The sequence below is a fragment of the Dryobates pubescens genome, chromosome 2 (genome assembly GCF_014839835.1).
Source record: "Dryobates pubescens isolate bDryPub1 chromosome 2, bDryPub1.pri, whole genome shotgun sequence".
In the NCBI taxonomy this organism is placed as follows: domain Eukaryota; kingdom Metazoa; phylum Chordata; class Aves; order Piciformes; family Picidae; genus Dryobates; species Dryobates pubescens.
The window spans coordinates 34,973,267-35,001,213 of NC_071613.1; the positions used below are offsets into that span (position 1 = coordinate 34,973,267).

At 40.4% G+C, this 27,947-nt stretch overlaps 1 protein-coding gene across 1 annotated transcript in view; it reads left to right on the forward strand.

Annotated features, from left to right (window-relative positions):
- The first annotated feature begins 1,538 nt into the window (after positions 1–1,538).
- Positions 1,539–27,947, forward strand: part of STK39 (serine/threonine kinase 39) — a 105,417-nt gene continuing 79,008 nt past the window's right edge. The window contains exons 1-2 of the mRNA XM_054174849.1: positions 1,539–1,842; positions 22,898–23,010. Of these exons, the coding sequence (XP_054030824.1) occupies positions 1,716–1,842; positions 22,898–23,010 (240 nt within the window). The 5' untranslated portion in view covers positions 1,539–1,715. The remainder of the gene's footprint in view (positions 1,843–22,897; positions 23,011–27,947) is intronic.

Genomic DNA, 27,947 nt, shown 5'->3' on the forward strand with positions numbered 1-27,947 from the left:
TGACAATTTCACACTTCCAAGTCCTGTTGACCGATAATGTTGCAGCAGGTAATTTTTAATGCATGTACATGGAAATATTTTAATCACCTAGTTTCTTAAAAATGAGATTGAGAGGATACTTAATTTAGCATAAAAACACGCAGTATTTTTTCTACTACTATAAACTTAATGGAAGTTCAGTGCCGATTCCATGTTTGAAAGTTAACTGATATGCCTTCTGATGAAATGTTAAGCAGTGGCAAGTTTATTCTTTCTACAGCATTCTCAGCAATGCAGAAAAATTGAAGTAACTTGCTTTCCTTTTTGGAATAATCTATTAAATCAATGTCTTGGTTGAAGATGGTACACAAGTTTAATTAGCAAATGAGGGTTATCTTGAACTGAACTAGAACTGAATAAACTAACAGGCTGTGTTATGTGTACCTTTTCATGACTTCAAATCACACTTCATGATACTTTCCAACAATTTATTTCAGCTCTGCTTTTTAACGAGTGCTAACATTGAAAGCTTTCCTATTTCCCTATTTTAATTACTAATTACCTTCAATTCCTCCTGCAGCAGGAAGTAAGACTTCAAAATCTAGGGAGATCTTTTTTTTTCCTCTCCTAGATTGCCATCAATTTTAAAATAAAAAGCATTCAAAACAGTAATGAGGTGGTAGACAGCACAAATAGATGTTTTCTGTAAAAACTGAATTATACACATACATGGACACTACCAAGACAGTAAAAAGCAAAAAAATCTGTACAAAGAGCAGTTTCATCTAACCACAGAGGGTTTTTTATATCAATTTGTATAATGGGAAGGTGTAGTTTAATTATGATTTTCGTTTTGAATATTTGCTTAAACTACTTGCTAGCCAAGGGGAACATTCTGAACTTGTTCGTAGCATGAGCTGAGGCAGCACCCACAGGTGCTTCAATGCTATCTTCCCTGGATGGGGCCACTCATGTCAAGAGGCAGCTTAACCAGTTTGTAGGACTGGAACCCTCATCACTGACGAAAATAAATGCCTTTTCCCACCCCACGTCCTCAAATTTAAGTACAAGTAATCTTCCAGCAGCAGTCCTCTCAGCACTAACGTCCGTATGCTCGAGAGCTACGCGCCAGAGACGCCGAGCGCTTGTTACCAGCCTAACAGGTGCTTTCCAGCATCTCCACCATGAGATGGGACTTGCTTCAAGCCCTTCCCTGGCCCCCGTGCTCAGCCCTGGCAGCACCAGGCGACGTGCCTGGTGGTCTGCTGGCAGGGCCGTGGCCTACACAGGTTCAGGCCGCCACCCTTTACAGGGCCTCTAGGTACTTCCATCCGAGCAGACTCTCACACGGAGTTGCGGGATGAGAAGGAAAGATGGCCGGAGATACAGCCAGCCAGCAAGCTGCGGCGCTGGGGAAGGCGGCGAGCCCCGAGGGTTAGCGGGGCCGCCCCTCCGCCAAAGAGCCCACGCATCCCCCTCGAGCGAAGGCTCTGCCGGCGTCGCACACCGACAGCAGCCGGGCACCGCCAGGCCCAAGCGCCGCTCTCCCTCTCCCCGGCGAGCGGCCGCGGCCGGCGGCGGCGCCCGCCTCTGCCTCCTCCCCCTCGGTGCCCTGCCTCCTCCCTCCATCGGGCGCCCGGCTGCGCGGGGAGCGACGGAGGGAGCGCGGTCCAAAGGTGTTGCTGGAAGGGAAGTTTGAAGAAGGTCGTCGGGTGCCTGGGCGCTTCAGCAGCATCATGGCGGAGCAAGGCGAGTCGCCGGTACACGTCCAGCAGCCCCAGCCGGCGCCGGTGCCCGCGCCCACCGCCCCGGCCGTCGGCTGGCCCATCTGCAGGGACGCCTACGAGCTGCAAGAGGTTATCGGTCAGTAGAGCGGGAGAGCGGGGAGGGCGGCGGAGAGTGCTGCAGGGCGGAGGCAGGGGATGCCGCGTCGGCAGCCGGATCCAGGCCTACCGGCGTTCGTTCTCCCGCAGGCTGGGGCTCACTCACTGCGGCGGATGCGCCAGGCACTGCAGTGGCGCCGCCGGCGGCTGCTGCAAACTTTATCCGCCCGACAGCGAGCGGGCGGCGCGGCCCCGGGGGGCGGCGGCTCCTTCTAGAACCCGCCGCGCCCCGCCCGATGCTGCCGCTGTTGTCCCGTAGTGCAGCGTCGCCTGACGCGCTGGTGGCTGCTGCCGCCTGAGCCCTAACCTGTGGGTTGGGACCCTGGCAACTCTGCTAATGTTCTCTCTGTGCTTTATGTGTGCGCGCACCTGTCTGTGGGTGCATACATGTGCAAGCATCCGCTTAGATTACTCTGCATTTTTCCGGTGGTTTCTTGAGGGAGGTCAATCTCACTCTTAGATCTACTGCTGTCGTGGTGACTTCCTTTAATTTATTTATTTATTTTAAAATTATAGCTATAAAGCCTCTTTTCTCTGACAGTTTAATCTTGCTCCTATCTCCTTGTGCCCCTCGGTCCACTCCCGGTGCCATAAAACCAGCGGGGGATTACAGGTTCGTTTCACCCCATCCAGCCTTGTCATGTCTCGATTTGCCGTGTGAAGTTTAACCCATCTGCTGTCCCCTTCCCTACGTCCCTGTGAGTAGGGGCTTTCCGGTAGTGTGCTTTGTTCACGTCCAGCTAACACAGATTAGATATGTTCACTCCCCATCCTGTTGTGTTTGAATGGGATTATTTTGCATTTTGCTGTGTAAAAAGGTGACTTAGCAGTATGTGTGATGGAAAGTTTTTTGTCTCTTGACCTAGATGTTGCTAGTTGCCGATAAACTACTTTGGGAAAACTTACTTTCAATTGTATGTAACATTTTAAACCTCTAGCAAATACTGCAGATGATGAAGGCTGTCTGTTAAGGTTGTGATTGCTATTCCTTATGAATGAAGGCACTTTAAAAAAAAAATAAAAGCCTTGAGTGTTGCCTGCTGACGCTGTTGGTTATCTTCAGTATTGCACACCGATTGCTAACTTGTCGGGCTGAACTGCCTGTTATTGATCTGAATTGCAAGTTATCTGTACTCAGCTTTGACATTAAGCTTTCTGTTTCCCACAGGTGGAAACAAAATATTTGAGTAAAGCATTTCTTCCTTAAAATAGGATGGCTTTTTGTTGACCCAGGTGGTATTTCTCTTTGCACTTTCGAGGCTATGACAAGGGACTGAGGAGGGATGAAGGGTTCGGGTCTCCTAAGGTGGCTGGCCTGAGCTAGACTGGTGCTCAGCATCACTTGAGTGCTGCCAGCAGTGTTGCTCCTCCCATGCCATGAATTTACTGTCCAGAAGACTTTTTATTAGTCTGGGGTATAGGTCTAAATTAGACAAGTAGAAGCAGTTCTACTGGCATAAGCTGTATCTTTGCTGAGGTGTAAATCCCCCTTCTAAGGTTAAAAAAAAGGCCACAAAGGTTTTGGATTAATCCTTGTCTAGGGTGTGACCTGAGTCATTTAAATAGTAGCTATTTTCTGTTGCCTGGTGAGGAAATTAAGGTTGGGTTATTGTAATGAATCAAATTTTTGGATGCTGAACTTGTCTGACTTCTGCTAAGCTTAGGTTGCTTCGATGACTTTCTCTGGGAAATTCATATTTATTTTGTACCACTTGACTTAAAAATCTCGTTCTCAGTCAAATATGCCTCTTTTTCATTAATGCCTTGGATTTCTTGTTTTGACTTATAGGTGACCCACTATGAGATTAAAGTTATTCTCAATGCTATTAAATATAGTAAAAAAAAAAATAGCCAAACACACCTTCACCCCACTTCCTCACCCCTCACCCACCTTATAAATGCTATGCATTTGACCAAATATGGACAAAATTGTTGGATGAATATTGCTGCTTTTAATGAACCTGGTGAGAGACTCAAAGCATTTTTTTTTCTATACCTGGGAGAGTGGAGAATAATACTGTCTGAACTTGGTTCAGCACCAGTTTAAGTCCCTTTGTGTCAGCCATATCAGGGTTAATTGCACTGTGAATGTGAATAGTTGCCAGTTGCAAAGCCCTTTACTTCTGGAAAGTACTACATGTCTCACCCTAAGGAGATGGGTAGCATCTTCTGGAACTGGTTCAGTTACAACAGCCCTTTGCCAATTAAATTAAAACAATGGAGCATATTGATGCATCTTCAATGGCTTTGCAAGAGGAAAGGTATGCAGGGTGAGGTACACCAGCATGGCTTCCTCAACAGAAGAGGTTTTATATTATATGGTAACTAAACCAGAATGACTTCAACAGCCTGCTTTAGAGGGCAATTAAAAGTTTTGGTGGTGACCATAAAATGAAAATCATTTAGTCCTAGGGACTGTATTCATCCTGCGGATTTGGGAGGTTGGAGAAGTTCTGGTTTTTTTTTGGTTTGGGGTTTTTTTCCCCCCCTCTATCTGAGAATGTGAATTTACCTTATTCTATCTGTGTCTACCCAAATGCTATTTTGAAAACCAAAGCCACATGAGACGGATTTCAAATGATAAAGATCTTTTTTTACCTTCTCTCTCTGTTGCTTCTTTTGTGATGTTTGGGAGATTCAAATTCCTGATAGAAAATGCTGGCTTTAAAAAGTGCTTCATATGAGATGTAATTTCATGTTTGCTTTATTTTTAAGGTGGTTAGCTAGTCGTTTGTAAACTCTTGGTGTGCAGTTTCACGATACATTTAATCTGCTCTAACATGGAGCTGTTGAAAGGATCGCATTGATCTGACAGAGAACTAGTTATTGTGCTGGGTTCATTTTGTGTTGTATCAGGTTCCTTGTTTGACTTGCTGCATAGCTGTGTAATTGATAGATCTGATGCAAGTAAGAGGCTCTTCCTGTTAGTGCCTTTATACAAATCTTTTCTGGAGCAGGAATAAACTGTTCTGATGTCTGTCTGTACATGTGTAGGTTAGACAGTAAAGAGGAAATTCTTACATTAATTCAAATTGATAGAAGCTGTCCATGTACATACCCATTTTGTATATTAGAAATGAATTCTTAACTTAGGACAGGAAGATCCAAACCAATCTTCTGGTAGGAGTTAAGGAGATACGAACTGTAATTGCTATTAAGGAAGAGCGTGATTTGATTTAGTGAAGACCTGGGAGATCTCTTTCTATAATTTTAATGCACTGTTAAAATGTGCATTGGATTTTAAAACATGTGCTGGAGAGGGTTTATAAGATAGATATAACTTAGATAAAAAAAAAATAAAATAAATACTATGAGAATTGTTACTCAATTTGAGTTTATAACCAAGTAATTTTAATAAAATAACTGAACTAGATTTCCATGAATTTGTAACTTATATATGCAAGTTTTTTTCCTCCAATAGAAGCAATAGACTGTTTAATTAGTAATCAGTATAAAAACCTGAAAATAGTGTTAAAACAGCATTTGTAACTTATTGGTGACCTTATTACTTTCTACAACTACCTGAAGGGAGGTTGTAGACAGGTGGATGTTGGTCTCTTCTCCCAGGCATCCAGTACCAGAACACGAGGACACAGTCTCAGGCTGTGACAGGGGAGGTTTAGATGGGATGTTAGGAAGAAGTTCTATACAGAGAGAGTGATTGCCCATTGGAATGGGCTGCCCGGGGAGGTGGTGGAGTCACCATCATTGGAGGTGTTCAGGAGGAGACTTGATGGGGTGCTTGGTGCCATGGTTTAGTTGATAAGGTGGGTTGGATTGGTTGATGGGTTGGACGCAATGATCTTGAAGGTCTCTTCCAACCTTGTTTATTCTATGTATTCTATGTATTTTGGGTTGTAGTGAGCCCTGTATCACATGGGTGAGAGAAAGCAGCATTAAATCTAGGTTTGTTTAATTAATAAGTTTGTGTTTTGGTTTGGTTTCTCAGAGTTTCTTCCTTGTTTTGTTTTTAAAAAAGTTTCTTACATGGTTATGAACAAGTTGCTCTGATGTGTTTTTGGAAAACTACATTGAAGTCAATGTTCCTCTGCTAGATGTAACTTAACTTTTGTCGGCCTGTGTTGATAATTGTGGGAGGAAGATTCTTGTTATGGAAAAGCAGTGGATTATCTCTTGATTAGGCTGGGTGCTAGCTTTCCTTATAAATTCGTATTTTCATCTCTTCTGCTGCAACCCACTTGGAAAATTAATTTGGCTATAAATCAGACAGAATTAATTGAGAAATAAAGGGCTACTGCTACATGATGGCTTATCTATATTGGCTGCAACTCATTTAAAAAGTTAGCCTTAGTTGAACTGAGGCTTTCATCTAATTTTGCCTTTCTGAATTTGGACTAAAAAATACCTTGTGGTTCATTGCTTCATCAGGTGAAGTGTTGCTAAGTCAAATGTGTTGGGAATTTGAGTAGAATAGGTTACCATTCCAGACTGTTCTGTAGATTTTATAGTTCTTACTGTAAGTAGCCTGTGAGCCACTCTCTGTGAGCCACTGGGGTCTCTCTTGTTGTTTCTGTGAAAACATTTTACTCATTTTACTCTCCTGCTTCATGTATATTGCTAATAACTCTTTGACTCTGCTCTATTTATTGTTATCTGAGATCTGTGACCCTGTAGAGAGGTCTCTAATAATGATGCTGAGGAACTGATGTTCAAGTCTGTAAGCATGGTGAACACTTTCTAAAAGCTTCTTTATAGTTAAAATTATAGTACTTTGTTGCTCTGTTAATCAGAGGCTTGTGTTCCATTCACACTTAATTTTTTTTTACCCCTGTGCTTAATTAGGGTAGGTTTTTTTGAGTGGGGAAAAAGTTGAAGGGCTTTCTTATGCAGTAGTATTTGTGTATAAACTGTGAATTAGAGCAGACTGTGCTAAGTGACATACTAGCAACTAAAGCTATGGTCAACTATGATATTTATTCTTGCAGAGATTCACTTCCAAACATCCTCTCTTTCTTGCATATGAAGCTGCATAGTTTTTAATAAATAATACTTATACTGCCAAGGATCTTTATACTGAAACTTTGTATTAAAAGTTTCTGTAAAATGTGCCTGCTTTAATGCTACTCCAAAAGAAATTCTACTCCTTATCAATCTTAAAAGTTACTGCAGCAGCCTCAGCATATTGTACATGCACATATTAAATATAACCGTCTTAAAATCTATCATAACTTAATACATATGTAGCTTGACAGGAAAAAAAACATTATTTCATAAATTAACATTTTAAATTTGGGAAAATTTGTCAAGATTTGCAGTTGGCTAATAACCATTTGATGAAACTGTAGAAATGTTAACTCTCCATGTAGTATTTTTGTAAGGAGTGGCTTTTAATTAATTTGTCAGAGTAAAGATGACCATGGTGCAATTTTAAAAACACCTTATGGAACACTCACAATGTTGTGTAGCTAATGAGGCTGTGCAGAGCTCGTAGTTAATTATTCACCTTGTCTCCACATGACAGTAATGGTATTGGGGGAGGGGGCTCTGTCTTGGCTTTTTTTTAGAAATTAGAAATACCCAGATTGGAGGAAAGGCTGTAGTTTTTATTGCTTCTGAGGGCTTAGGCTTTGTAAGTTGTTGGATGATGAAACTTTGTTGTATAATGACTTAACAAAAAAAATAATAAAAAAAGTAACTCATGCAATTAGAAGCAGACTTGACAGGAAGAAGATTAATTATATTTTATAAGAACCTGATTATCATGAAAATAAAATTATGCATAACTTGCTTTGGGTTTGTCACAGTAGCAAGTAACTAGCAAATAAAGCTTGTTTTAAAGTTAATTTGTTAACTGGAAGGGTAAAGGAGCACACAACATTTCAGGCAGTTGGCTGGTGCTATGTAATGACAACTTAAGAAACTGTGCTATGCTTTTCTCCTTTTGGGATCAACTTATCTTGTTGTGCTTGGCCCTCCTGTGGCTGTTATTTTTCCTTCCCTTCATCCAAGTCCTTCCTACAGAGAAGGTACAAAACCTCTGAGACCCAGAAAGTCCTGGTTCCAAAGAGTTGCTTGAGTGCCAGAAGAGGAGCAGTTCTGCTGATGAGCATATGGAAATTTGAAGGAATTGCATAATTTTGGTTATCACTAAGGTTTACAACAGCAAGGCTTTGTACCTTCAAAGTGAGACCACTGCTTGTGCTAGCCTTGTCAGGGTACCTCTCTAGCAGCAGCCAAACTCAGACCTGAGAGAGCAATTTTAGATTGGATCATGTGTTACTGTGAAACAACATTAGAACTTCTTGCCTTTTTTTCTTCTGTGAAGAATTGCTTTCCTTTGGGTCACAGACCAGTTTTTTTTTTTCCGGAATCGGCTTGTCAAATGGAGTTTCTCTTTGTTAAGTGGAAACAGAACCACATCTGTTCTGACTGGCTTGTGGGACAAAACCAGTGAGCTCTCCATGCAAAGATGTGGGTGGCAGAGACAGTGGCTGCATGTGTAGGCCATATTTCATTTTTGTGTGACCATTTCGGTTCTCTGTCTCTTCCCCAGTCCTCCCTTCCAAAATAATTCAGAACCATAAGGCGGCAGTAGATAGAACCTGGTTTTATTTCCAGTAATAATAAGCAAAATATCAATTCTTGGTATTTAAAGAATGGACCTTAAAAATCAAGTGCTGTTAGTTACTCTTGTTAACTTCTTGGGTTTGTAGAAGTGATTGGAATTGCACTGAGCAGCAGCAGCAGAGAAACAATCTGCTCGCAGAATTTGGAAGATAAATATGTCACTACGAAATTTACTGGTGTCCAAAATTAAAAGTGGTTTTGATTTTTTTTTTTCCCATAAAGAAAGTTACACTTCACAGAATTCGATACTACTTATCCTGTGTAAATAAGTAAGCTTTTTTGAATAAGTGACTTCTTTCTGCCTTTTGCGGCACAGCCTTGCTGCTAGGATGAAATCTTGACAGCACTGTTAGATTTCACTTTTTCTTGCTAAGTTTGAAGGTCTTTGGGTATGTGTAAGGGTTGCACAGTTGAAGCTTGTTGTAAGAATATTGTTATCCAGCAGTGGCAGACTGAGGAAATGCTAGTATGAAATCCTGGAGAGAAGAATTTTCTTTAAAACTTTTCTTTTTCCTTCTTACATCAGTCTTTATATTACTACTATCATACTGTACTATACTATCAGCCAGGGTTGGAAGGGACCACAAGGATCACCTAGTTCCAATCCCTCCGCCATGGACAGGGACACCCCACACCAGATCAGGCTGGCCAGAGCCTCGTCACTGTACTAGGTTCTGTGTGGTTGTGCAATCATCTCTGACTGGAGCAACCACATCTTGAATGCTTGTATCTTGCCTTCTTTCGTGGTGTTTGGCTGCTGTCTTCTCCCCTTGTCTGCTCTAGGGCTGTGTGGTGTCAATGAAGCTCTTCCCTTTCTCTGCCACCAGCTTCCTCCTGCACACTGCTTCTGGCAAGAGACCATGCTGTGATATTTAACATGTAGGAGTGCTAAACTAAAATGTCTGGGGAGTGGGAAAACCAACCCTTTCCTGGGACAGCGGAATTAGTAATGAAGACAGACAAGGAGAGTGTACAGGGAGGCACAAGCAATCATGTGGTACCTGACAGTGCTGGAGGAACCTAATTTTTACTTAAACTGCTGTCAAATCAGTTACTTGAGAGTTGCTTGCCTTCCAGGAGAGAATACGTAGTTGGGAGATACCAGAAGAATGGGAAGAAGCTTTGTGGGGAACTATGCATGCTTCTTGGCATTTAGCCTTCAGTGAATTGGTGGCAAGTTTCCATGGTAGTGATCAGGCAATGCTGATGAAGGTGGCGGGTTTTTAAAGAGTCCCTCTGAACAACTGCCAGGGTTGCTTTTTGTGACAGTCCTGCAGCTTCCTTCCCAGACAAATGCAGTGAAAAGTTTAACAGTGTTCTTCATTTGTTATCTGAAGTATTAAGTTTGTGTCATCGATGGAGTAATATTTCCACTCCTTTGTCCCTAGATATTTGAATAGGTATGTGACTTCTCTCAACAAGTTGTTGAAACCTCAGTATGATAAATTAACTATCTCCATGAATCCTTTGTCTTTATGATTAACAACTTCTGAATTATTTTATTAGCCTAATTACTCCTGTGGATGTCTAACTGCCTCGGAGGTATTCTGATCAGAAGTGAAACAGAGGTGAAATTTGAGGTAATCCTATAAGGCTGATATAATGATTATGTTACATAGCTTTTAAGCTGAGGTATGCCATCACACGTAAAGAGAAATGAGGAGTGGAAGCAGGCTGAAAATTGGAAGCTTTTTTCTGTTTCATGCTTTCAGAAGTAGTGTCAGCTTAAATGTTTTGAAGGTCAAGATCAATGTTGAATGTCTGGGAATTTTCTTAATAGGAACAAATAATTATTATAGATGTGAGCAAATTATGTGCCAAGTATACTTGCTTCAGGGTAGTGGTACAAAAATAATTAATTTACCCGAACAGAACAATGTTCTGTATTTACTTGTTGATTATGGTTTGTGTCCTGTAAGAGTAATATCATAGAATCATAGAATCAGTCAGGGTTGGAAGGGACCACAAGGATCATCTAGTGCCAACCCCCCTGCCATGGGCAGGGACACCTTACACTAGATCAGGCTGGCCAGAGCCTCATCCAGCCTGGTCTTAAACACCTCCAGGGATGGGGCCTCAACCATCTCCCTGGACAGCCCATTCCAGGTCTTCACCACTCTCAAGGTGAAGAACTTCCTCCTCATGTCCAGCCTGAATCTCCCCACCTCCAGCTTCATTCCATTCCCCCTAGACCTATCACGCCCTGACACCCTAAAAAGTCCCTCCCCATCATTCTTACATAGAATACCCCAGGTTGGAAGAGACCTTCAAGATCATCGTGTCCAACCCATCAACCAATCCAACACCACCTAATCAACTAACCCATGGCACCAAGCACCCCATCAAGTCTCCTCCTGAACACCTTCAATGATGGCGACTCCACCACCTCCCCAGGCAGCCCATTCCAATGGGCAATCACTCTCTCTGTATAGAACTTCTTCCTAACATCCAATCTAAACCTCCCCTCTCGCAGCCTGAGACTGTGTCCTCTTGTCCTGGTACTGGCTGCCTGGGAGAAGAGACCAACCTCTGCCTCACTACAACCCCCCTTCAGGTAGTTGTAGAGAGCAATAAGGTCACCCCTGAGTCTCCTTTTCTCCAGGCTAAGCAATCCCAGCTCCCTCAGTCTTTCCTCATAGGGCTTGTGTTCCAAACCCCTCACCAACTTTGTTGCCCTTCTCTGGACTTGTTCCAGCAAGTCAACATCCTTCCTAAACTGAGGGGCCCAGAGCTGGACACAGTACTTGAGGTGCAGCCTAACCAGTGCAGTGTACAGGGGCACAATGAGCTCCCTGCTCCTGCTGGCCACACTGTTCTTGATGCAGGCCAGGATGCCATTGGTCTTGTAGGCCCCCATCAGATACTGGAAGGCCACAATTAGGTCACCTCGGAGCCTTCTTTTCTCCAGACTGAACAGCCCCAACTCCTTCAGTCTGTCCTCATAGGAGAGGTGCTCCAGCCCTCTGATCATCCTCATGGCCCTTCTCTGGACATGTTCCAGCACGTCCCTATCCCTCTTGTAATAGGGGCTCCAGAACTGGACGCAGTACTCCAGGTGGGGTCTCACCAGAGCTGAGCAGAGGGGGAGAATCATCTCTCTTGACCTGCTGGCCACACTTCTCTTGATGCAGCCCAGGATCTGATTTGCCTTCTGGGCTGCAAGTGCACATTGAGAGCTCATGTTGAGCTTCCTGTCCACCAGCACCCCCAAGTCTCTCTCCTCCGGACTGCTTTCCAGCCAGTCACTGCCCAGCCTGTATTTGTGCCTGGGATGCAGGACCCTGCACTTGGTCTTGTTGAACCTCATGAGGTTGGCTTGTGCCCACCTCTCCAGCCTGTCAAGGTCCCTCTGAATGGCATCCCTTCCCTCCAGCGTGTCTGCTACACCACACAGCTTGGTGTCATCAGCAAACTTGCTGAGGGTGCGCTCAATGCCACTGTCCATGTCACTGACAAAGATGTTGAACAAGACTGGTCCCAGGACTGATCCCTGAGGGGCTCTGTTTGTCACTGGCCTCCACTGGGACATGGACCCATTGACAGCCACTCTTTGGGTGCAGCCATCAAGCTAGTTCTTTATCCATCTAGTGGTCCATCCATCAAACCCATCTTTCACCAGTTTGGAGACCAGGATGTGGTGCGGGACAGCATCAAAGGCTTTGCTCAGGTCCAGGTAAATGACATCAGTTGCTAGGCCCTCATCTATGAATGTTGTCACGTGTTCATAGAATATGATCAAGATCATAAGCTTGAGCTATTGCTTTAGTCTTCTGAGAGGAAAGAGATTTAGATTCAGAAGGATCAGAATTCAGCTAAGAAGTTGCTTTTCTCTTCTCGCCACTTTGCTCTGAGGACATTTTATTACAGGGACTGAATTTAAACTTGTAATTTATTCCTGTTAGTGTCTTGTGCTTCCAGCCTCTGAGCCACTTGACTATAATAGGAACTTCATTAGAATTAGATTAGCATCACCTGATGAAAATTTAATGATATGATAGCATTTTCCTTGCTCTGACTCTTCCATTGTTTAGTGAGAAGCAGGATGAGAAATAGGTATTTTTTTCTTGCACTATGTGGCCATGATGGACTTCTAGCAGACATGTTCTGTTGGGGTAAACTAGCTAAAGATGCTTTGTAGCTCAGCACTGTGGTATTAATTAGAGATCTTCATGACAGCTCAGTAGCAATACTGCCTTTGTTTTGTTAGATTGCTGTTCTTCATTCTCGGAAGAGAATGATGTACTATGTGGTAATATCCAGAAGACTTGGAAAATACTGCATTCATGGTATTAGAATTGTTACAAGTATTTACTTTCAAACTAAATGAGAAACAAGAAAATATACCAGCTAAATCAACACCAGCATTTGTTTGTAATACCACTTCAGAAAGGAACAGTAGTTCTCTTTTAACAGCTTTTTTTTCTAGGCAGGAAATGTAGTACAGCATAGCTCGTATAAGGTGGAGTTAGGCAGTATTCTGCAGAGTTCAGGTAATAACCTCATAAGGTAATTTCCGGACCCACAGTGAGTACCAGATACCAAGTTCTCATGTAGTTATGCAGGGATGTTTCTGCTGTGAGCTTTGCCTTCCAGGTATCAAGATTTGTATGCATATTGAATAATGGTTCCTGTATTGATAAAACAACAAAGAGAATGAAATTATCACAGTACATGTATCTTTTCTGAAAATATTTTAACTAACAATTAGACCTTGCTGTTTATCTTAGGGGGGGCATAATAGAATAAAGATTGTAGTAGAACATATGATAAGGAGTTGTGGTTTTATTTTGCATTTTATTAGGAAGAACTGGTTCTGTATGAGAAGAGTGCTGGAAAGAGAACTTTGAAAAATAATCCGTGACCTTTGAAAGAAAAGCTTTATTTCTGAGGCAGTGATGTGAACTGATACTTGATTTGATAGGATGCCAGTGCAAATTAAGTGCTCAGTTAACTTTTTTACCTTAATACAAAAAGGTAATTTCTGCCCCCCTGCCCCCTTCTTTAGTCCTTCTAAATCTTTGTTCTCTAGATAGTTGTAGCCCAAAGTAGCTGTTTCTTCCAAATACATGATTCAGAGGATGTTACTGCAGGGATTTTCTTTGTATTGTTCTGAAAACAGAGCTGAATGAGGTTTGGACAGGCAGGTAAGGAGATTGGAAGCAATAGAAACTTCAGCCCTGCTGGACATGTCTCAGCTTGGACAAACTAAACTTGTTCAGGGATTCTCTCTTAACAGTGAAAAACTGACATCATTCTTCCATTGTAAATTGTGTATCCAAATAAGTTGTTTCAAGGATCTGGAGTTTTACTGTGGAGTGAACAGGCAACATAAGAGTTTCACAGGAAAATCTTAACAGTAACACTTCTCAGCTTTGTACTTCAACTGTGTGCCTGCAAAATTTAAGCATGTCTGTGGCCAAAGAGATGATTAAGGGACTGGAGCATCTTTTGTTTGACTATGCGGTCTGGAGAAAAGAAGACTCAAGGGGAACTTGTACATAATGGGAGAGAGTGAAGAAAAGAGACTTGGATTCTTTTCAGGAGTGCCCTCAGACAGGACAGGAGGCAATGGATACAAATTAACTATAAGCAGGAGAATTGGACTAGATCATCTCTAGAGGACACTTTCAACCTTAATAATTCTATTGTAATTCCATGGTTTGAAGAAATTTTTGGTGTTGTCTTTGTGTGAAACAGTAGAAGAATGCTGGGATGGGGCTTAAATTTTGGAAGCAATTCTGGCAGAAGTGCTAACAGGCAGATTTGGACATTATTTGTGTATTACAAATTGGTTCCACATTCAAATTTCTTTAGTATCTTAGCTGTATCTATGTCTGTAAGTTTTTGGTGAAATGGGAGTGGTTCAGTTAAGGTTGAGGTCCCTATAATGTATTTGGGTTTGGAGTTTTACTTCAAACAAGATACACACTTATGTCTTGGACCAAACATCCTAGCTGCCCCTTGTTTTTTGACAATACCCAAGGACTTCTCTGAACTGTTACATCTTCCAGGGTTTAGAGCATGTTTCTGCTGGAGCAAAACCTCTTATTATGGTTCCTCCAGAAGGAGTTAATTTTGCACGTGCAAGAGCCACTCTTCAAAGCAAACTAAAGGTCTGTGAGGAAGATCAAGGAGAGGGTACTCACTATTAAACTGCTGTTTGCTCCAAATGAAAATACAAATGTACAGCAACCAGATAGTAGTAAGTGCAGGTTTGTGCCCTTAACTGAATTTGTCTAACTTCAGTTACTTGATCTTCTGTTGGTTATTTCTGTTTTTTTTTTTTGGGTGTGTGTGTGTGTGTTTTGGTTTTGGGATTTTTTTTAGGTTTTTTTCCACTCTCTTGACATTTTTGATTTCTCTTGTATCTGTTTAGACACTTGGCCCTTGAGTAAGAACTGTGTCCTGATACATGCATTTCTAAGCTGCTTTGTTGGTCGCTTTAATACTTGAAGTATTACTGTTAAGGTTTTCCTGTGAAACTCTTACGACTGTTCACTTTATGGTAAAACTCTACATCCTTGAAACAACAAATTTGGATACACTATTTATAAGGGGAGAATAATGTCAGCTTTCCCTTCTGTTTTAGACAAGTGTATTTGGTTTAAATTGAGATTTGTTACGGAAAGTTCTTTGTTGTACAGCTGGCTGAACAATAAGTAAGTCTATTTTAGCAGCTTTTCAGTGAGTGCAGAAGAAAAGGTACTTGAGAAAAGTGAAATGCCCCTCCTTTCTGCAGGCCTAATTAGGGAGAGGAAGATCTATCACATTTCTTATAGAAACCCCCTCTTCTACAAAAGCTGTGGAGATTTTGCTTTTTCTTTTTGATAACAGATAGTGTGATGTCTGTGACTGTAACAAAATTAAAACAAAACAAAGGAATCAGAATTGTGTAAAATATATTTTTAGATTTACCTGGTAAGAACAAATTCAGTGTTCTCCAAAAATGTGAACGCAATGCACCTAGTTTTATCAAACAGAAAGTGTCAAGACCTCTTACGTGTATTTCAGATTGTTGTTTTTGCCCTGTGTAGCATTGTATGAATGAAGAGAAAAAGTATAAATTTAAAAAACAACCAACCAAACCCAACAACAATTGAGACCTGTTAAGTTATTGATGTAGTCCTTCACGTAACCACAACACGCTAAAACAAGAAGAAACTGTCTTTGCGTTAGACAGCTGTTCTTTTGTATGGTTTTTGCTTCTGTGAATTTGAGTGCAAGTTATGAGTACAACTGTAAAAAAAATAAAATTCTGCATAAAGAAGTTCACATTTTTACCTGAAAATCTGACCTACATTGTGAGGCTGAATGGATAATAACATGGCAGACAAAACCCATTTTAGTGTTTGTAATAAATTCTTAAATGATGTCATGTCCTTTGCTTCAACTCTTTTTCAATCCTTTTGTTGGGAAAATGCAGGGTAAGTAGGAATTTGTTGTATTCATTCACATGAAGTACAGTACATCCACCTTTCTCCTTATCACACAAATGACCCCAATGTGACTACAACAGGGGCTGACTCCTGCCTGCAGCATTCTAGTCCAGTGTGCAGGGCAGCTGTGCTGCCAACCATGCTGCAAGAGCAGCCAAAGTGTGGGTTGAAAAAGCTTGCTGCAAGTTCTTTGGCTGCATCTTTTTGTGTTTGTTCTTCCCAAACAAACTTCTAGTGTGAGTGAAGTTGGTTTCTCTTTTGTTCTGTAGGAAGCTAATGCAGATCTAATTACAAATTTACAATACAGCATTAGTTTTGACTAATGTTAACCAGAGAAAGTCTCTGGTGCTTCAGAGCTTTTCTTCCCCTTTTTGTCTTGTGAGCTAGTGTAACATAATAATACCTCTTACACATGTGCCATTATTACCTGTGGCTCAGTTCTTTGTTTTGACCTTCTCAAGAAGCCTTTCAGAAAACCTTTAGAGATGATTCATGCTCCTGCTAACATATTCTTTTACCTAATCTAAGCTAATGACAACCTGATGTAGTAGATCTTCCCTTTTTTTCCCCCTAGCTGCTGAGCTCAGATGGATTTTTAAATTCAGTTATTTTTCATCATGCCCAAAGAAAAGAATGGTACTCATTATTCAATGGCACACATCTTCTAGACCATATGTTTGGTGAATGTGCAGGTTACCTTTACATGCTGAACTTGGCTTTTTACAGCTAAGTTTGGATTCATACTGGTTAGTTCATTAAGCTTTTACAATGCAGTACTTTACATTACTTTAGAATCACAATCTTTGGGAAAAGTGATAGTGAAGGGACAAAGTGCGTTATGTATATAAAAGGATGTTAGAATACTCCAACCAGACCACAGGATTTGTGAGGAAAATAAGTTCTGCAAACTGGAACAGAGATACTTTTCTTGCATTTCACATTTGATGCCCAAATCGATATACTGTAGTTTTAAAGTAACATATTTTATGAGAGATTCAGTGTGCTTTGGGGTCCAAAATGAATGGTTTTAGCTTTTTGTTAACTTGTTTGTTTAGGTTCAGCCGTATTTATCAATTTCTCACTATGTGTTTGTCCCTATACCCTTCATTTTTAGCTAATGTGAGTGAGATAACTTTGTGGTATGTGAGAGAGAAATTCTTCACTGAAGAATAACATCTATTTTCTCCCAAGAATCTGTTAATCAAGCTCACCAGTTGTCATCTGACACTAACAGGACAGGCTCTGAAAGAGATCTAAAAGGGATCCTTGACAAAATGTTGATGGCATTAAAATGTAGTTACAATTAAAGCTTTATTTAAAAAAGAAAGATATCAAGATTAATACAGCACAGAACTTGTGATTAGAATGACACAAAATTTTACAATCAGAATACAACTTAATTTAGGATTTCTAATTGCTTAGATCATAACTTAACTTTGGATTTCTAATCACCCAACTAATGTAGTATTTCTAATACAACTTACTATTTCTAATCACTTGGACCCCCTGCAGATTGGGTCAATTCTTAGTACATTGTTTACTGTTTCAGTGTAGCAATCAGAATCTAAACTCTAAAGTAATATGAAAGCACATGAGTTAATGGCAGATTGGGTCAATTCTTAGTACATTGTTTACTGTTTCAGTGTAGCAATCAGAATCTAAACTCTAAAGTAATATGAAAGCACATGAGTTAATGGCTTAGTCCTTGGAGGAAACAGAAGACAGTGGAGACTGTCCTGACCCTTGGTCACTGGGGTCACAGGTCTCTCTGACCAGCAGCAGCTCTAGTTCAAGTTCCCCACTCAGAGTTTTTAACTGCTTGATTTTTATGGACAGTTATGCTTCCCTATTCTGTGGTGAGGTCATCACTACCACTGGGTTAATTCAGTACCTGGGACCTGCAAGACCAATAAGGAAGGAATCTTGAGGCCAGAAGGGACGGGAAGAAGAAATCTGTTTCATTTGTTTACTTGGTTCACAGGACATTCTCACATTCTCAGGGCCTGATAGAATATTTGACCCGCTCAGTCACAATGAATGACTGCCTTATAAAATCATGTTGATTATGCTAACCATATTACCAATAGTCGGGAGCAGGGAGTACCAGTCACACCAGTCTTATCCTGACACCACCTGGCAAATTCCAGTTCTGGTGATTGCAAATACTGAAATAGTGGTGATTGTGGATTTTTTCTATGTACACCTTTTTTTTTTTTTTTTTCATTTTAAAATAATACTTCTCATGAATATATTTAAGATGTAGAGCAGAGCAAAATAAATTGAGTTTTGAGTAGTGTTTATAATACAAAGTTTGCCTGTACAGTCTAATTTGAGTTGCTGCAATTCCCTTTCCGTTTCTTTATTTAGATGACTCATCTATTTTAAATGACAATTTTAGTGAGAACATAACACATGCTGGAAGTGGACAGCTTTGGTTTAGGTTTTCCTTACCTGCTGTTGTGCTGACATTTCCTTGGTGTGGATTGCTCATGAATGGGAAGATGCTCTTACACCAGATCTGGAAACACACCAGGCTCACTGTGAGCTCCAGATCTGGCATTTAAGAGGACTTAAGGCCATGGATCACTTAGTTAAAAGATCATTTTGGTCATGGGATGAGAATGTGTGTTAAGCTGCCTGGTTGTTTGGTATCTCTTCACTTTCCTTTCAGACATACACTTTCTTTCAGTGTGACGTTCCAGGGTGTGTTTGGAGTGTGTACAGCTCCCTATTCAAAGGCAAACAGAAAAGCATTGTGGTTGCTGCTTCTGATACACTTATAAAAGTTGAACCTCAGCTTCTTTAGCATCTTATCTTAACCAAAAGACCAATTCCTTTGTCGATACCTTATTTTGAAAAAGGTCAGGAACGTGTGTTTTTTTAATGTACCTTCCCTTATTTTAAGTTTTCCAGGGTTGAAATGCCAGTCTGTCAAGATAGGTCCATGGTTTTTTTTGCTCATACTCACTGCTATTGTGATATGGGAGCATCAGACATCATGATGTGGACAAAAATGTCATTATTTCACTACTGACTTCTGAAACTGGGAAACTGAACTTGTCTGTAGCAGAAAAATGACTTTTATAGTAGTGGAAAAACCTTGTCATTCTTACAAGGCTGATGTTTTGAGTCCGACTGCTGGTAATCCTTTGGTTTTTTTCCCTCTTGCAGTAGAGATCTGGATGGAAAGACTGTGTGGTTTATTGAAGGGAAGCTTTCATTATGCTAGATCAGTTTTCTAAGTAGATACTGGATGCTAAAACTGGTCTGATGCTTTGTTTGTGTTGTAGTTAGTATGTTCTCTGCTCTGAGGGTTTTGGAAGGACTCATAAGGCTCAGCATACCTGAAAAAGTCATGACTTCTGACAAGGAATGGTTGACTGCAATCTATTCTATGTAATCACTTTCAGTGACCATAAGTTGTTATGCTAAATGGTTGTCTGTGACAATTTTGTTCCACTATATAATAATGAATGATTTATATATTCATGTTTTTAACAGCTGCTCCTCTGGAACACTTCACATTACTTGTTCAGTAGACTATAGAAGGGCATGGCTTTATTGACACAAAATGTCTTCTGACCAGATGGAAAAGCTGCAGATTTTCATTGTCTTTATCCCTGGTTGTTTACCTTATGAGGCAGATGAGGAGAGTGGAACATCTTTTAAGAGGAAGGAGGTATATAGCCACTAAATGCCTCAGCCCTAGTTCAGTAACTGAAACTATGTTTTCAAATGAGTTTTATATGTAGGTCTCACTGAGAAGGTCAGTGGCACAGATTGCCTTTACTATCAAAATACTGTACTGCATAGAGTATTTAAGAGGCAGCAGCAATAAGAGACCAAGCAGATTTGCTTTATGCTAAACAGAAATCTTTTTGCATTGTCATTGCATGATATTCTTGTGGTGAAGAATATCCCACTGCAAATCATCTCTATCTCAGATGAAAACATGGGGAAGTGCACTGGAAGGCTTTTCATATAAATATTGTTCAGACTCTAGTCTATGTCCTAAAATCGTGCATCTCACCCTCTTTCAGTAGGCAAAAGAAGAACTTATTTATGCATAAGGATAGCTTGGGAATAATTTTGCAGTCAAGGGTTTTTAAGTAGTAGTAAGCATCTAGTCTTTGGCTTGAGATCTCACAGAATTTAAGTGAGTGATATTATGGGATAGAGTCAGGGATATGACAGGATTTTTTTTCATAAGCTAATTTTCCAAAATGTTTTGAAGTGTCACTGTCATTTTACTTAAATTTGAGCAAGTATGAGCCAGCAGTGTGCACAGGTGGCCAAGGAGGCCAGCTGCATGCTGGCTTGTGTCAGAAATGATGTGGCCAGCAGGAGAAGGGAAATGATCATGTCCCTGTACTTGGTACTGGTGGGGTGGCACCTTGAATACTGTGTTCAGTTTTGGGCCCCTCTCTACAATAAGGATATTGAGGTGCTGGAGCTTGTCCAAAGAACAGTGAAGCTGGTGAAGGATTTAGAGAACAAATTCTGTGAGAAGTGGCTGAGGGAATTGGGGTTGTTTAGCCTGGAGAAGAGGACACTCAGCAATAGAGTGGTAAGGTTTCCCCTATTTGAAAGGAGGTTGTAGTGAAGTGGGTGTTGGTCTTTTCTCCAAAGTAACAGCAGTAGGACACCTATTCCACCTAAACATAAGGAAAAACTTCTTTGTTTTGAGGGTGACAGAAAGTGGAATAAGCTGCCTAAAGAGGTGGTGAAATCTCCTTCTCTGGAGGCTTAAAAACCCCATCTGGATGTGTTCCTGTGCAATCTGATCTAGGCATTAGCAAGGGGGTAGACTGGATGATATCTAGAGGTCCCTTCCAGCCCCTACCATTCTGTGATTCTGTGACAAGAGGAAAAGACACCAAGTTGCACCAGGGCATGTTTAGATTGGATATTAGGAAAAGTGTCTTCACAAGAAGGGGTTGTCAGGCATTGCAACAGGCTGCCCATGGAAGGGATGGAGTCACCATCCCTGGAGGTATTTAAAAGACATGTAGATAAGGTGCTTAGGAACATGGTTTAGTGATGGACTTGGCAGTGCTAGGTTGATGTTTGGATGCAATGATCTTGAAGATCTTTCCAACCAAAATGATTCCATGATTCAATTCTTTAAAGCAGGCAAGTTTTTATCTCAGTGCAGGCTGAATAATTTTTCTGTGTTTTATTTTTTTTTCCTGTTTGTTCTTCATGTGGCCTTTGTATACAGATCTATTTTGAAAGTGAAGATCTGGTTGTATCCTACAAGTACTGACACAGGTGAAAAAGATACATCAAGGAAAATCTTGGTTTTGTATCTTGTATCCTTAGAGAAAAAAATTTGGATTCTTCTCCCTGCATGCAGTTGTATAGCCAAAGTAACGAGACGGTTTGTGTCTCGGTGTCTACCGAATCAACTTCATTGAAGTGATGTAAATGAGTCTTACCTGAGCCGGCTTTGTGGTTCCTTCCTTGGAATGCCTTACTTAATTTTTAAAAACTGTAAACTCTTTTATTACTTCCATTGCTGGATTTTTTAAGGGCTTTGTTCTGTAAGCAGACAGAACAGGACATGTCAATATTTGTCTGTGACCGCATCCTGCAAAAGCATGACTCCTGAGCCTTTTTTTTTTTTTTTTGGAAGATGAGCTCAGAATTTTGTAATGAAATTCACACATTAAGTTAAAAAGCTTTGTGATTTGACTGAAAACGTCATGTGAACAAACAATGCATGAAAATAGCTAAGCACTTAGCAGTTAAAACACAGACAATAACTTCCAGTCATGAGGTATTGTTGAGGCTGTTTTCAGATGTACAGAGGGAAAAGCTCTCAATTGTTCTTAAGTCGGCTGGTAACTGAATCCACGTTTGTAGAGCTTGACAACAAAAGGCTTTTTGTTCGCAATTTTTATTCATCAAGGACATGTCAATTACTGAGCATAAATAGGACATGGTGTATGAACAAGCCAATATAACTCATTGCTGAATTCATAACTTAGCAGAAATCCATAATTTAATATTAAAATATTTAGAATTAAAGGTAGAAGCTACTCATTGGGGGATTTTAGATTTTTGCATGAATGAGCACAGTGTAACTGCTCTGAGGAAGCACACGTTGCTGTGTTTGATGTGGCTGCAAGATGTACAAAGCTCTTCTCGAATATTGCTTGCAATCATTTCTTTAATTTAGTGAGGCAATACTGACTGGGGCAAAGCCATTAAGAGGCAAGAAGACCTTAATTATACTCCTGCCATTCACAAATAAAGCATACTAAACAAAAATTATTCTAATGCTTTTCCCAAAAATTGTTCCGTGCCTTGCTGTCAGTGTAGTTGTATGACTACATGTGATTTGCATGTCAAGTAAGCATGGCTGGCTTGCTTTGATGGGCCATTCAGCAATGTACATCCTCTTATTTTTGATGCAGTACTTTGGCCTTCCGTGCTCTTTACATGAATTGGCATGCTGTTTGTAAGATGTTACCCTAATCAGGAAGAATGAGCAGGAACACAGATGAAACTGTAGATTTGGCATGTATATTGTCTTGCTGTTTTTCTGTTAATCACATAGTGGGAATGAAAACCTGGTTCAACAGGAACTAACCTGAAAGAACAGAAAGAAATAAGATTTGATAAAGCACACATTCGTCACCCCTTGCGTTAACAGTGCAAGTCATGCTCTTAATTAAAACTGACGTGTCCAAAACCAAAAGTGTAATGTTTCCCAAACTATGAAATGCATTGAGGTGGTGGGTGTGACTTGATAAATAAGCACATCATTTTAAGTTGTCCACTTGGGAATTTTTTGTGGAGTACAGAATAGAAATGTTGGGGTTTTTCTCTGTGTGAGAAATGTTGCAAGCTGTCCTGCTACTAGTGGAAAGGTATGCATGTAGGAAAAGCACTAAAAAAGGGTAAACAGCAGATTTTAAGTTCTTCATCAGTGTGGGGTTCTTGTGTTGGTCACTGGTTTAAACTCCTTTTATATTAAGACTATGTTCCTTTTCTGCCGTTTTGTAGGTAGTGGTGCTACAGCAGTTGTCCAGGCAGCGCTGTGCAAACCCAGGCAAGAACGCGTAGCAATAAAGAGGATCAACCTAGAAAAATGCCAAACCAGTATGGATGAATTACTTGTAAGTAAATCAGAGGGGAACACATGACATGGAGACTGCCTTCTATTTTTATTTTTGATTGGCCCAAGAGTGAGAGTTGAATTTTATGCAGGATAATAGTGAGAAAAGGATTTGAAAATAATCTGAAAGAAGGATTTGGTTCCCCTAAAAATATATTTAACTAATGTATGTTTTCTAATGCTACAAAACCAAGAAGTGACAGTTTGAATCTTGAGATAATCAGCTGTTGGGAACTGTGGGAAGAACCTTATCACTTGCTTTCTAGTGACTTGATTTTCAAGAGATTATTGTTTGGGTGTCTGCCTTTACTTAATATGGAGGAAAGATACATTTTCCTTTGATTAAACACTGATTAAAAATAGGTAGAATTTAGTGCATCTCCTTAAAATGTCTGAAGCATCAAAACATGACAGAAAGCTAGTTATTGGATGGTTTTGCAATGATAATTTTTGATGGGAAAAGAACAAATGGTTACACTGCTATCTCTACAAGGAAGCTCTTGGTAAAGCTAATAACACGCATTTATCCAATAGGCCTTAGCAAGCCAGTTGAGGAATGCTGTTTGTTTGGGTTAATAACCAGAGGAAGAAGGGACCTGTAAGAGGCCCTTTGTTAAAGGGACAGTGAGAGTTTTGCCTCTGCACTGGTTATTTCATTCCAGACAGAGTTGCAAAGCACTGCTAAAAAAAAAGCTTGTTGCTTTCTAATGCTCCTAGTCAGGTGCTTGTAAGACTAATGCATATTTATGTATAGGCAGCATAACAAGAGTTGAAGGACACAAAACCATTCTAAAAGTGAGAACACTCTCTTCTGTTCCACAGGTTATACTACTGCCTAGAGACTGTGGGCTTTTTCTAATGCAGAAATTCCTGCCTCTGAAGGAAATGATCTCCTCAGCAGGGAATTGCCAGTGCAAAAGATATCTTGAATTTGATACAGAGGGTATGGTCCATCCAGTTTTTTTCAGATAAAATGGCTTTTTTACAGTGGAGGACCCATAATGCTCTTCCCCTGGTGTTGATAGCATTTGCCTTCAGTTTATGTAACTACTTCTATGGGACATGGTTGTGGTTTTTAAAGGAGGTTTGCTGTAGTGGAAACTACCTCTGAGGTAGTGAGACTTATGTCAGGTTAAAAACTCAATAAATAAATTCTGGACTGTGTTAAGAAAGAGAACAGCCCAAGGTGAAATGCTGTGCATGATGTAGTAACATAGCATCCATAAAGAACATTTCTGTAAAACCAGAAATACTAATTATTGCAATACATAATGGTCAAAATGTAATATTTTTAAAATTATTTTTTTATTAGAATTTGAACTAATTGGAAGTCAAGAATTAAAATGTTACAAAAAAATAAAACCAGACAAAACTGCCAAAAATCTGCAAGAAGTATTTAGGTGGTCTGGAGAAATGACTGCAATTAATTACCAGCTTATACAAAGTTGTCTTAGCAAGTGCCTGAGTATTTTTAACTGCTGATATGTCTTCATTGTCTGCCAAATCAGGCAATAGGTCTTGAATTTTTTGTCCCATATTGCTTTCTTTTAATATGAAGATAACTGTCCGTACCATCTTTTTTATTTTTTAACATACGTCAGTTTCTGCTTTTCTGTGTTCAGATTTTGTGTTTATTTGTGGATCTGTTTCAATCTGAACATAAACTCTGGTTTTCTGAGTTCCTGACTGGGAGGAAAAAAAATAAAGAGGCAATGCATGATACCTTTTATATGTGCATGCACACATGTGCATGGATACACAGACTTTTTTGTCTTTTTTTATGTGAGGGGAAGTGCACTTTTTCTAATAGTTTTAATAGATTTCAGATTTTTGTTTGCAAAATTAGAGAACTTATTCTGGCAAAGGCCATCACTGACCTTCGAAATTCTTGTTGCAATTGTACTAACATTTTAATTTCAGTTGATAATACTTACATTGCTCTTTTGTTTGTTTTATTGTTTTTTTTTAACACTGTTTTTGAGTTTGCTCAGTTTTTGGTCACTTACTTTTCTGACCAAGCAGTTTACATTGGCACAGGGATGTTCTAAAACTCTGCTCTCTGAACATGCTGTTTTGTAAAATCTAAGTGCTCAGGAATGGTGTGCAAAGGCACACTTCACAAATTATCAGCTGTGTGGCCTTTAGGGAAGTGGAAGATGCAGCAAGCTTGGTGCCCATGTAAACACAATTAGGATTTGGGCCAGTTTTAGTTAAAATAGAAAGGCAGTGTGGGAGGGAGCTTAAATAATACTAAGGTTACACAAACTGGCAAACGCCTGAAATTCAATACTCCGTTTCCTTCAATGTCCTATGTTCTCACTATTGTAAGCTAAATGTAACTCAACTCCATGAGCCAAGGAAAATGTTCCTGTCCTTAGTGGTGTCCTAATGGGGTATCTTTTCCCATCCCATTACCTCCATTTTTTAAAAACAAACACCAAGCTCAACACTACAAAGCAATGGCAGCTTTGACTGAATAGATTTTTCTAAACTGTTTGCATTTCTGCTCTGGATAGCCCTTTGAGACAGACTGTCTGGATGAGCCCCTTGCATGTTATGCTGAACCCTGGGTGTCAAACAGCCATACCTCAGTGTCTGTGGAGGAGGCCCTGGGGATGTACCCATAGAGCTGTGGCACTTGCCAGGTCACTGTGTGCTGGACCTGGCCCTACAGCTGAGCACTGGAAGAAGCTGTCTTGCAGTTGCTTATTAACTACGTCACCCATTTGCCCTTAGGGCCGGCACACATTTTTGTGTAGCTGCTCAGTGAAACTGGATCAGGAATAATATGGTGGAAAGAAGTCACCTTTTAACCTGGATGTATTTACTGATGCAGTGCACAAATGCCTGCATTAGCCACAAGGGAGGGAGAAGCGGTGGAGAGAGACTTTAAAGTGTTCCTACAGCTTTGGTGCAGTTCAGTGTCTAAAGGGACATGAATGTGAAGAGGGCTTCAGGACATTCTCCTGGATGTCCTGCTGCAAGCTTGTCCTCTGACAGTGTATTGTAAGCAAACGCTTTTCTCTCACCTTAGTGTATCACTGGCTTCAACCAAATAACTGAAATCTGTAGAGGATTTTACCATTCTGTGTGTAACATGGGCTCTCCAGCACTGCAAGTCTGAAATTAATACTTTCCTGACTAAAATTTAATCTCTTCTCTCCTGTGGGGTGCTTTCTGTTTGTTTATTTTATTTCAAAGACTGTCTCTGGAAACAAAGCCACCGAAGCTGAGATACAAAGTGCCTTTGGCTGTGGTTACGATGATAGCTAAATTCTGGCCAATAAGTTGATGCAGACAGGCAAAATTTTCAAAGCACTTTTAGGTTAAAGATAGTGAAGCTTACCACAGTCATTTAGTTACATTTCTGCATTATTAATGTGTGACTAAAATAGCTGAGGTGTTGGGGTTTTTTTCCCCAATAGTGGCAGGTAGACTTCTGAGCTATCTTTATGGTACTAGCGTAAAACAATACAAGAAATAAAATAGTTATGAAGAGTTGGAAAGTTACAGTTAAGATTTGGTATGGATAACCGAATTAAGAAACTGGGGAGGTAATTTGAAATGTGTTTAAAATGACATGCCTTCTGGGAAAGGGAAATAACTTCTCTTTTCCACCTAATGTCTCCCAGGGGAAATAAATAAATAAATAAATAATAAAAGGCTATTTTATAAATTACTGTTATTCAAGCTTATTTCACAAGTATTCAGCTGTTCATTCTACTGTAGTTCAGGGCTCAGAAGTTGATAAGGGAAGAGGACTTTAGACAACAGGACTAGTTATGATGTTTGTCACAATGCAGCCTGACTTAATAGTAACCAACAGGTATCATGAGATTAAATCACAGTTTTCAATAAATGTAGTTAACTTTTTATTAGAAGGAGGCTGTGATCTCAAATGCATTGCAAGTAACAACAACAAAACACTTTCAAACACTTGCTGAATTGAGGTTAAAAGTTGAAAATGGCATCTGTGGCAGCTTTAATGGAAGTGTGTAGTACCTGTTCTGAGCTTGTAATGTGTCCACCTGAAAGCAGTTGCTTTTCAGGGGTGAACAGAAGGTGGAAGTTTATTCTTTAGCTGGACTGGCTCACTGACCAATTCAACCTCTAGGAGTGTGTTTTCTGGCACCAGAGATGGATCAAGTTTGTGTGTCCAGAGATGGAGAAGTGAGATTTTGGGAGCTTAAGTTGGTGTGAGGCCACACTGTCCAGTACAAAGGAGCCAAAAGGAGGCATAAACACTCCTATGTAAAGGAGTGTCAGGATAATGAGCACTGCTGGAAAGGTGTTACAGAACAACCATGTGAAAAAGTGAATAGAAAAAGTACTCTACTTGAAAGAACAGATGCAAGGCAGTCATTCTTAATGTGTACAGCTGTGGTGTGTCATAGATGAGGTTACATGGTAGTGCCAAGTTGTGCGTATGTTGGCAACTGTGTGCTACTCTAGTCAATTCTTTTCTCTGACTTTTGGTCTTTAACATTGCTTTTTCCTCTTGCACTTCTGTTTGATTGTGTGGTTCTGGTGTCCACCTGTCCATCTCACAGTAGCTGAGCCAGTGGTGCTGTGTCCTTTGTCCAACAGTTTCCTTTCTCACCTGCTCCTATTCTACTCATTTGATATCTCTTTTGAACAGGAAGGCCTGTAGGTTTTGATCTTGTGTTTTGTTGTCTAGCTTGTACCCACACCAGCTCTTGGACTCTGCTCACTCTTCATTGCCTACTCTGAATTTGGGAATTTAACAGTAATTTCATTGCTGCTCTCAGAAGAAAATTGATGCAGTTCTGCCTGTATCTCTTGGCCAAACCTTCCTCGTATTCCTTGCAATAATGTTTTGTCTTGCATGCAGATCTATAGTTAAACTGGAATGTTTGGTGCCTAGATGCATATTCTGTGCATACTTCAATTACATTATCGTATTTCATTTCATGTCTC